The sequence below is a fragment of the Mizuhopecten yessoensis genome, unplaced genomic scaffold (genome assembly GCF_002113885.1).
Source record: "Mizuhopecten yessoensis strain PY_sf001 unplaced genomic scaffold, ASM211388v2 scaffold11133, whole genome shotgun sequence".
Taxonomy (NCBI): domain Eukaryota; kingdom Metazoa; phylum Mollusca; class Bivalvia; order Pectinida; family Pectinidae; genus Mizuhopecten; species Mizuhopecten yessoensis.
The window spans coordinates 22,068-34,248 of NW_018408896.1; the positions used below are offsets into that span (position 1 = coordinate 22,068).

Consider the following 12,181-nt stretch of genomic DNA (forward strand, 5'->3'; position numbering starts at 1 on the left):
GGTATATAAGAACCAGCAGGATACACACCAGTCCCAAATAGTTAGTCTGGCCATCACTGTACTGGCCATAGGAATTAAATCCAATACAAAACAAACACCAAAAAGCCAACTAAAGTAACAAGTAAAAACTTATAAAACATTTCCTATACTGCTCATCTGGTTCCAGAACCACAATCCGATAAAGTTTTATTGTTGTGACAAAACATTCACACCAGTAAATTAGACGTTCTCTCTCATACATCATGATCAAACTAAGTTTGTTTTACAATATTCAATTATTTACGACAGTATCTTCATTGTAATTTCTTAACCACAGTATCAAGGTCCTTAACCCTTTCACCCATATGTAACTTTAGTTGACTCTACCATGCACTGATCTGGGTGAGTCCATTATGGTCTACAGTGGTGAAAGGGTTATCTCATTCATTCCCGAAGACACATTTGAACCCTTCCAATTCAAAGGTTGGAATAGTGCATGTTAAATAGCTTTCATCTTGTACATTTCTCTCCTAATAATCTACAGCTCACAGCTACAGTTACTTGTAGAAGCTCTATTTACCTAATACATGACAAGAGTTTCAGCTTGTACCTCTATAGTGTTATGTATTACATGAAAGAGCTTTCTGCTTGTAACTTTACTGATTTACAGCTAGTGGATCTAATGAGTTTTATCAATGAAAGAGCTTAGGGCTTGTATTCATAATTATAATGTATGCAAAATATAAATGAGCTAGAGCATAAAAAAATGGAATTTACAGCAAGTATCATTACTGGGCTATTATATCAACATCACTTATAGCTAGTACCTCCTTTGAGCTGTTATTTCAAATAGCCTAGGTGTACATATTTTAGTGGTAAAGTTATTTTAGGGCTTTTCATTCTGCGCTAAATCAACTGTTCTTTATTGCACATTTTTGAGTGCAAAAATCCTTTAATACGGTAATCTGTTAACATTTGATAATGTGCCGAAACAAGTAACTGATAAGGCCACAATGGAATTGAGCAAGTAAGAGCTTGAACCTTGGGTAAGCTAATATCATTTATGCATTACATATAAAGCAACACCAACTTATTATTAATGAAAAATAATTATACACTTTATAATATAGTATAACTGGTGTTTTTAAAAATGATAAAAACAGGGGTCCCATATCATAAATACAACAGTAATACACAGGACAACATAAAACACATTGTTATAGACTTGTCTATTCAATCTTTTGAATATCATTAACTCACCGGCTTAGATTAACATAGAAGTGTGCACTATGTCACAGTTTCAACCATTTACAGTGAATAGAAATTATAACCAAATTATAAAGGGAATTATTGAGTACAATTTTGGTAGATATTTGTTGCTTTTGAAGCATAGTGGTGCTGAGACATATATGGCCTTTTATGTCTCTCGTTGGTGTCAAGTTAGATTCTGTTTGAAAAACAAACATCAGCAGTTCCTTGTTACTCATATTAGGAACATCATCATAACCTTACAACTTTGGAGAGCATGAAGCATTAGTTCAAGGTCAGCAAAATCCAAAGTCTGCAAATCCTGGGTAAGCTCAGTGAATCAGAGGTCAGCTGATGAGTTACCCAGAGGTCAGTGAACCCAGCATAGCTAGGAGGCTACACATGATGAACTCTGTCCACAGGAGGTAATCCCAGTTTTAAGACTATGATAAGAAGCCTCTAAAAGTTCATAAGATTGGATGAAAACACAATTCATAAAATCGACAACAAGTTTTACTTAGATGGACATAGTTTACAAGTTTGTCCTGTAATGTTCTAAACTATTGACAATTTAGGGTAAATTTAATTAGGAAAATAAAGTTAAATTAGGAAACAACCATTTCTGAATGCTGCTTAAGAGAACAATAATCATGAATTAATTGTTTTAATATATTCATGTCTGCTAATTGATAAAATTCAACCTTCTTGACTTTTATAATTTGTATACATGCTAGTCAAAATATTTTTTTTCTTTAAAAACACTTTTGATGCAACAGAAATAGCCAGAACATCCTCCAAGGTAGGCACTCAAGTTTTCCTTGCATACAGGAACATGTCCACATACTTTTCATACATGCATGGAAAGGTTACTTATTTATCTCTGCCAGAGCTGCCCCAATAAAAGAAAATAATAGTTGAAGGGTGCACCAAACCAGGGGTGCAATTTTCTCAAAGAGATCCTATGGAGGATGTTCTGAATATCTCCACTTCATCATAAACAAAAGGACTTTTGTTCAGTTATAATGGACAAGCATAAAAGCATGCATGGAAGCTAGGCCACTATTAGTGGCAGTCAATACAATAAGAACACAGAGGTTAGGGTCCCCTAAAGACCATGTCTCTTTAGCCTGAAATAGATCGTCTTTTTAACAAAAATCGTTAATTGGTTTTTTTTCTCAAGACTTCTGCTTCCATTAAAGCTTGTTGCCTACGTTAAGAGCATGTCAGATTTATAATCAGGTATCTGGACACATCATTGAAAGGTGGGTCGTTTCTGTCTTGTAAACAAGACAAATATCATACATTCCCATAAAACAGTCAAAGAAGAAAATATTTGATTTCTTGACAATTAAAGCACCAATAAAAAACACAGATCGTTAAATACCAAAGATCAGTTGTTTTAGTTAAAAGCCCTGCCAGTCACTGTGGGCATCTGTGTCATCTTCTGTGTCCATCTTATAGCAATGAATGCCATTCTTGATTGCTGGAACACCTTTTCCTTTTCCTGTAACAGATTTGGAGATTACATTAGCCTGTGATTTAACTTTCATGCATTCTATTTTCCTAACATTACCATTTTGTGAAAAGTTGTTAAAAATCTATTTCAGCTCAACGGGATTGTTTTTGGTACATTAGAATGGCACCAAACATTTATGAAATGTTTCAGTTTTTAACCATTTTGTTTGCACAGAGGTAAATATTTATCTCACATACTACCTCTTTTTATTCATACAGTACAAGATCTTCTAACTTTGATTGTCAATTGCATTTACCACTGTATTTAATTTTTTGAAATAGGAATTCAAAAGTCTTAAAGTGGACAGACCTTCCAGCAAAGGAATAAATTTACTTGTAGGAGTCCGAGCTAAATCTTTGTTATTGAATAAAGAAATGGCCTCCTAAATCAATATGTTTGGACTTGAAGTACTGAGTCTTAATTCATTTGTGTTGAATCACACCTCCTTGCTTAAATTTCTTTATGTTGGCCCATAACAGACACACACAAAAACAGACATACACTGCGATTACTCTGTTGCTTTAATTATAATAAATCATAAAATATTATGTCATGTTAACTTAAAATATTGAAATCAATTTACATGCACATTAATATATGTATTATGAACAAAGATACATGATGATAAACACATTTTTACATAACAACGCATGTCTGCAGATCAGCTGGGTTAAGGTAAACGGTCAGGGATGAAAATGAGTAAGGGGAGGTAATCCATACCTAGGACTCTGGCCATAAACAATAGGTCCAGTGTCTGAGTTTGATCTGTGCTGCTTTTTATCGTCAATGTTTCATTGATCAGCTTTTCCTTGATTGCATGAAATTCCACCTCTATGTTGTGGCCTAGACCTTTAAAAGAGATGCATTTTAAGACATTTCTGTATTTACATTTTTTTTATGTAACCTGTGAATGTTTGGTTTCGGCTAAATGTTAATTCACATAGATGTATAATATAAGTATTTTCTTTTACATAAATGTATCATACAAGTATCTACAGGGAACTTTTTACAGGAGTTTGATCAAGGAAATTCTATGAAGAATTAAATTTACAGAAAATGAATGTCCATCCAGAGTTGATTACTAAGTTAACCTGATACCGACATAGTTGGTTGGTACCATGGATAGCCAATTTTTGTATGTAAAAATGTCCATGGATAAAGATATTGTTATTCCGTCTTTGCGTATTGCAGAGTTATCTTCTCTTGTGAGCAGGTATTGATTGTTACTTCATTGGTTTGTGTGAAAAAATTAAGTCGTTTTCTCAAAAATTGATGATGTAACCAGTACTCTACCAATGAGGTAACAATCAATAACTGTTCACAAGAGAAGATAACTCTGCAATAAGCAAAGACGGATTATATATACGAGAACACCAAAACAATGTATACACTTTGCATGCTGAGTTGTATAACGCCACATTTAGCTCTCAACTAAATTGTTTAATTCACTTAAAATCTAATGCTGTTACAAGTTTGATCATTAATCCTAAATGTCTTACCATCCTCTGTAGGACTATACTCTTTGAGGTGGACATAAAGATTTTTTGATGGGTCTGCCACAATGTCCTCACTGAGTCTGTCCTGGATACAGAACTTGACTGTATAGTGGTGGAACATCTGGAGGAAACCAAGGTGTACTTCTACGCGACCTTCACTCACATACTTCAGCTGGATCTCAAGGTCATGGGCCTTAACCTGTTCTGCCTCAAAGTGTACATGTGCATGTTCCCCGTTATCTGAAAGGGATCCAATTATTTTATCCAGCGTTACCTCAGATTAACAAGGCTATCACTGTTTATAGACATAACCAATTAATCACATCAAAACTAAATAATTTAACTGCTGAAATTGTTAAATGGTAAAACCTATTGTATGGTTTGAAAGCTTTACCATTGATACCAACATGTAGAATACAATATTTTCCAAAGATATTGTTAAACATAGATATATATGGAGGCATTGCAAACGATACAAATTAACCATGAATGCATGTGCAAATGCCTAAAAGAGAGCATATCAGGGGCGTAACAAACAGGTTTTCAATGTGTAAGCCCAATGATGAAGTGTGCTGCTGAAGGCAGCACCCCGTAGCGCGAGGAGGGTGAGGGTATAGGAGGGGTTTTTCCCCTCCCATTGGTGGGGGTCTTGGGGGTCTCCCCAGGAGAATTTTGTTTTCTAGAACACATGAGACGCGTTCTCCCTTGTTCTGGCATCAGTTTTAATGGCCATTTTAAAGCAAGAAAATATCGTTTTCCCTTTTTATTTTACAAATAATTTGCTTCTTTTTGGGTACGTAGGGATTGGTACTCTTCTTCGCCAATTCTGTTATGGAGTTCGGTAACATTATACCACAGAAAAGAAAAATCTAAAATCATGTGGATTTTGGGATAGTTGTTGTAAGAGTGTGACGTTTCTCCTCGAGACTGTGACTCCGGTTGCGCAGGGATATGTGACTAGTATCACAAGCTAGCACTAGGAATAGTTTAACATTATGTACATAAGAACCTGGGGGGGGGGGGGGGGGGGCTAGTTAGTACTATGTGTATACCAATAATTTGCATAGCTAGAGTTGCACTGACACGGTTACCATGTCAAATGATTGAACCAACCATGCCTACCAACCATATTGTTCCCTTTATATGTATAAAAGCGGTAAAAAAAACTTAGAAACAGTTTATTTCACGGGGAAACTAGAGTTAGCGTTTGGGTACACCACAGACTTAGATAATTCCGTGGGTACACCGATAATTAGCAAGGCTAGAGTTTTACTGGCACGATTACCATGCCGAATGAATATGCTACCCTCAGTTCTACATTTGTTAGAGACTTTGATTGCAACGAAGCATTTTAGTTGGCGGTCTTTATAGCAGATACAAAACATCTGTCATTGCTTTTTAATATTTTATATCATATAGTCTATGTTGCATTTATATTTTTTTATTTTGTCAAAAATGATGTGTAAGCCCAGGCTTTTTTGCTACATAGGTTGTTACGCGCCTGCATATAATATACACCTTGTATGTTGCAATTGTCAATAGTAAATATAGTTATGCACTATTTCAGCAATTTCATTCTCTGATAATCAATTTCTATATCTGTCATATTTTTGAACTTCACCTTTAACAAAAAAGTTCTTCATAAATGTTTATGTGTACAACATTGCTAGCAACAAAGATTTTCTATAAATAGCTGTAGGTAACCTTGACCTACAATGTAGCTTGTTTGTAACACCCTGAAATACAGAAACTTGTTTAAAGTATTCTTATACTTGAAGATTGTACTGGTTTATATAAACAAGAGGCCCATCAGTCCTGTATCACTCACCAGTCACCTGGCTCTTTTGTTACCTGAACTAGAACAAGTAAAATCTTTCCGCTTACCTCAAAACTAGCATTATGATCTCGGATATTTTAAGGATTTAAAAAAAAAAATCAACATGTACCCTTATTAGGGCAATGACAGCAATATTTGTATGATGTTTAGTTATAGATGATCTGCTGGAATGGAGATTTTAAATTATACATTGCAGCAAGTAAACAATGTTTCAGACAGGGGGGGGGGGGGTTGCAATTTCATTCTTTCATTATCAAAATAAAAAGTTTTGTTTGTTTCTAGTTAACCTACCTACCTTAATTTTTGGGCCTACTCTGGACATTTTGGGTTAATTTTCTGGGAAGCATTACTAAAGTCAAAATTAATATCCTATATAAATCCAGGGATATACTCACTGTCCCTGATAAATCTAATTAAAAAAATGAGTTCAGAACTGAGTCTGTAACAAAACAAACATGTTTTTTTTTTTGTTTGGCCTTTACTATTTTCTTTACTTAAACTGGAAAAACTTAAAACTTGTGTGGGGCAATTCATGCGATAACAATACATTACTTTCTTTAGGATCCATCGTCGAAACAGTTACAGCAACTGGATCACTCGGTATCGTCTTGTTGTCCCGGCGTTTAATTTTTGTTTCCAATTGAATTTTAAGTTTACTCCAAATCACGGAATTAGACTCAAGTCCACGTCCCAATATTACGCCAGTACAGCAGATGACAGCAAAAATAATAGTAAATAATCTGTCACCTCAAACCAAATAACCTGATAACCAGACACTACGATCGGCACGTAGTATTTACTCTTTTGATCCTAGTCTTGAGGCCGCAATTAACAGATTGCCAGGTATTTACTATCTGTATAACACGACCCAAGGCACGTGTATCCTACATTCGACAGACCTGTTTGTTTCTTCTCGTACCGACTTACATACCACAAATTCACCCGACCATGTGTTTGTATTTACAGGTGACCCTGACGGAAATAACAATCATGCCTGTGTACCTACAACAACACGCGTGGTGGGATTGAAAGATTTCCGGACAAGGGAAATAACTGAACGTGTTTATTACACGCGAAATATAAAGCTGTCACCTACACCTATCTCCTTCAATCACCTTCGTTCAATTAAAGTCAAATCTTCATCAGTTGAAGTAAAATGTCATGGATGGGTTACAAAAATAAAGACCGATGTTATACTATATGCACATGTATTGTAGATTTTGGCGAGTCAATCAACAGAAACATTAGAGATGATCTAGGAACAAGAAGAGCATTCCACGATGTATGGAATGCCAAATTAAAATATATTCAAATTATTGCACCTATCTAGGTACGATTCAATTGAAGATAAGTGCAATTCAGTTGAAAATAAGTACAATTGAATTAAAGATAGGTTCAAATATGACGAATTAAACCTATCTTCAATTGAGTTGTACATATCTCCAATTGAATTGAACATGTCACCTCTTCAATTGAATCGCATCTATCTTCCAATTGAATTGTTCATATTTTCAATTATTTGAATATATGTTAATTTTCAATTAAACACATATTCAATGAATTATACCTATCTTCAAATAAAGTTGATTCAATTCAATTGAGGAGATATTGTATTTGTACACAGGTTCAATTCAATCGAAAATAGCTAATTTAATTATTTAAAAATAGATACAGTCGAATTGTACCTATCTTCAATTGAATTGAACCTATTTTCAATTAATTGCACCCATCTTCAATTATTTATGAGTATTTGTGAGTTTTTCGTTGTGTAGCTGTTCTATCAGAGAAAGTTTGTTTGTTTGTTTGTTTATGTTTAACGGCCCATCGACGGCTGTGGTCATTAAGGGCCATGGTGATTTTATTTATTTTTGTATATATTTTTAACAAACATGTGAGTAGCGAAGATAAAATCAGATAAAATGGTTCATTTTAAAAGCATTCGCATTGTATGTGTAGATAATAAAAAACAAAAAGGGTGTTAAAATAATAAAAGAGATAACGAATAGATGATATGGAATATGCGATATATATAACACGTCAAAAATGGTAAGTAGGGTTAAAAGACATCAGAGTCTATAAATATAAAATAGACCGATGTCTTTCAAATAGTTAAATAATGCCTTCGAATCCACGGAACTGAAAAGTGTTTCATATCCGGGACTCGAAAGTAGTTATCACGAATGTGTTTAAAATCGGAACATTCTATTAAAAAATGTTTCACTGTAAATGGAGTGTCACATGCGTGGCATGAAGGTATATCTTCTCGTTTTAAAAGGTACGAATGAGTAGGATATGTGTGCCCAGTGCGGAGCCGAGCGAAGACAACTTCCTCTCTACGATCTTTCCGACTGGGAATAGATGTTTTAAGTTTTGGTTGTATCTTAAAAAGGTTGTTGGTGGTCTCAAGAGACCAGCGTTGCTGCCATTCATTTTGAATGGCTGTACGAATGGTAGGTTTAAAATTTGTGTATGGTAGTTTGATATTTGTTTGTTCAAGATTCGATGCATTTTTTGCTTCCCTGTCAGCAAATTCGTTGCCTTTAATTCCGACATGGCTCGGAATCCATAGTAAAGTTATTTTAGACTTTTTTAAGATACGAGATATTCGAAGGGCAAGGTTTTGTACGAGTGTGTTTTTAGGATCTCGTAACTGTAAACTCTGTAGGACAGATAGAGAGTCTGAACAAATAATTGTCTTTTTAATGCGGTGTTCATCGATATGGTCGAGGGCCAAACCAATGGCGCATGCTTCAGCAGAAAAGATGGAGGCGCCGTCTGGTAGTCGGACTGAAGTGCAATTATTAGCAGTACAGCAGGCTGCTGCCACTTTCTCACCTTCTGTGGAGCCATCGGTGTAAAGTTCTGTAATTCGAAATGCATTCCCGAAAGGAGGATTTGTGTTCTTCGGGCATAACACTTGATTTCCCTCGCTCATGTGATGTAAAGTTAAACTCAGGGGTTGAATGGTCCACGGAGGAACAGAGAAAGGATTCTGACCTCGACAAGTCACTGCGGAGGAGTGTTGACAGACATATCGGATGGGTTGGCAACTTAGTCGGCATGGTGTAATGGCATTTATTGTAGAAATAATGATTCTAGTCTGAAATATACGGTGATACACTAATTATGATCTTCAAGCCTGAAAAGTGTGCCAATGAAGATTAAAGTGATCCATCATTCACGTCAGCGGCCGAGTTGGCCAAGTGGTGTGGGCCCGTTACACACATACTTTATAATCTGGTACTTTAATGTGGATCTCTTGAGCACTACTGCTCACAGGGACCCGAGAGTTTGTTACAGCTATATTTGGACCTAAACTATAAGGTGTTCAGAGTCAGTAGTTTGACATGTTTTAGGGGTTTAGATCGACTTTCGGTAAAAATGACACCCCCAATTATTATATATCCGAGCTTTTTTTTACCGAAAGTCGATATACACCCCTAAAATATGTCAAATTACTCTGAACACCTTAGTTTAGGTCCAAAATATATCTGTTACAAATTTCCAGGTCCCTGTTATACATTCAAACGGCGATTGCACAAATGCCTTAAAATTGTGTGCGTTTTTTGGGGGGGTTTCATAGTTTATTTTAGGGTTTTAACGTGGTTTTGAAGAATTAGTATTGATTTGCTTTAGAAGAAACATATTTCAAGTGGTGTGTTGGTCGAATTTAAGTAAGGTCTAGTAATTGTTCAAGAATATGGTTATGAAGACATAATAATCTTATTGATGATTTTGGGAACTTTTGTTACAAAAGAAGCTGTATAATTATACTCCCTGCACCCCTGGAATATGAAAGGACGAAATCGAAAGCTCTGCACGCGCGAACTTATTAATGATGTACATCAAATGATCACGTGACAGCGTAACGGTTAATCGACTTGCTTTGAGTTTGGGAGTCAATCTCCTGAAAACGACAGATATCAGCTTAGCGATTGGGGTGTTTTTTTTATTGAAACCAATAAAGTAGATAACTTGGTGCCTTCGATTTTGCCATGACTCGTCTGTGCCGGCTCATCTTTAGATTTGAATCACAAAGACAATAAACACAGCTCACTTGATTTTATATACATGTCATTATTTCGGCTATACTCTCTCATACGCGAATCTCTCATACTGTCAGAGGTCAGTTTAAGTTTTTTAGTTTAAACACATATTTTATTGTACAAATATACAAATGGATCGGACAACAAATTATTACAACTTAATAGAATCCTCTCCTCAATACATAAGGGAAAAATAGTGTATATGCTTTCGGGGAAAGGGAAAAAGATAGGATGGAGAAGGAAAGGTGGGGTGGGGGTGATGGAGGGGAGGGGTGTTACCTAGAAAAGTAAACGTGTAAACTGAGAAATCGATCCGCGTTTGAATTAATTATAAATTATACAAATTTCATGACATGCATCCTGGTAGAGTAATTTCAAAATGAACAGAATCAATGTAACAAATAAATCAGGCAAAATAATGAAATACAATTTCATAAACACATATAACAACTTACACATAAATAAAGATAGAAAAGTAATTATAACTATCAAAACCTATTGCTGGATTTGATGTAATGATGCACATGTCTAAAGATACTTATGTTGTTTTCTACCGAATGTTGACTATTACCAAACAAAAGTAGTTCTAAATTAAAATCAACATGCAAGGCATTTAAATTTTGAAGCAGGGTATGTCTTTCGTTGTTAAAAATAAGCACTCACAAAAAAAGTGAAAGGCATTTTCACAGGCATAGCCACAATAACAAATGGACTATCAACCAAATTTACTCTAAAAATATCCTATTTAAGTGGACTACACTGATTTCTAAGTTTAGTGTGCATAATGTTCGATTTACGTTCACTGAAACCTAAGTAGATTGGTGGAGGAGATTGTAAGAATCGGAGGTCAGTGTGATGGGAAACAGAAATGTGCTTCCTAAATAAGTTCTCATTGAACGGGAAATAAGCTGAAAATTTGGTATGAATATCTGTAGCAGTTACTCTTATAATAGTGTCACGTAAACGTTCCAATCACAGTTCAGTATGAACATTAGTTTTAAATAAAAGGTGGCATGCTTGTTTGTCCACTACAACTTTCCAGTGGTGCTGGAATTACGAGGATGGGCACGTCAATCAGTGTGTTTAATTTTACTTTCGTTTTCAGGCCTAATATTGAAAGAGCAATATGTTTTTGGAGATGTGTGATGCATTACCAGCGAGAGAAATACCGCCATAGTATCGCATCATCGATATTCCGGTGGTGTAGAGAGCGAAAGTGAGCGTAACCCCTGGATTTTGAAGATGATAGGGTCGAGGTTGTCAGACTTTTAAATTCGGAACAGACTTTAGCTATGGACACAGTTCCTAATATAGATGAAGGCGAGGAAAGGAGCCATATGTTCTTTATTTATTTTTTACTGTGGATTTTATCTGGATCAGTGGCTTTATATTTTTAGTCTGGTCATTTTGGTCGAAATAAAGGGCCAACCTCAAGAAAATTGCAACAGAATTAATTCATACTTTATGTTATTTGGTAGCATGTCAGCTTTCAGGAAAAAAAGTCTACCAAAATCAACTCATGGGAATGACCTTTCTCAAGGTCACAAGATATATGCCTATATAATACGTATTTTCGTATTCTTGGATATTTGTAGGAAGGAAGAGATTCAACTTTATTATAGTTTTCTTTCTAATATAAATAAATTAAAGAACAATCTGGATATACAACTTTTATTTACTTTATAAAAAATTAGAAGGACAATTTAATTCAGTTCAAGGTCAAATAGTGGACATTCTCTTTTTGCTGATGGTCTTCCAACTGGTGTCCTCTGTTTCTTTGTTTGTGGGGAAAATTCTTGGGGTACCTGTCTGAAGGTTCGGAAGTTAACACTACAACTTTGATGATAAAATGCATCAGCAGCCTAAAGATCAGCTGCATATTCTATCCCTCCCTTCACCTCAGCAGCCCAATCATCATTGCGGTCTGTGCAAATATCCAAAATTGCGCAATCAAAATCTGAAGTTCGAACTGGAAATACGTCAGGGCCTCTTTTGTTTCAAGACAATCTTGCAGATTGACCACAGAAAAGACAGTGTTGTTGAAAATCAAAAAGGAAAC

At 35.4% G+C, this 12,181-nt stretch overlaps 1 protein-coding gene across 1 annotated transcript; it reads right to left on the reverse strand.

Moving 5' to 3' along the window:
* Positions 1-735: 735 nt before the first annotated feature.
* Positions 736-7,100, reverse strand: LOC110466441 (UPF0687 protein C20orf27 homolog). The gene is made up of 4 exons (XM_021522927.1): positions 6,629-7,100; positions 4,243-4,479; positions 3,464-3,592; positions 736-2,731 (listed from the first exon to the last, which is right to left on the reverse strand). The coding sequence occupies exons 1-4, from the start codon at positions 6,642-6,644 to the stop codon at positions 2,631-2,633; spliced, it is 483 nt and encodes a 160-aa protein (XP_021378602.1). The 5' UTR covers positions 6,645-7,100; the 3' UTR covers positions 736-2,630.
* Positions 7,101-12,181: the final 5,081 nt, after the last annotated feature.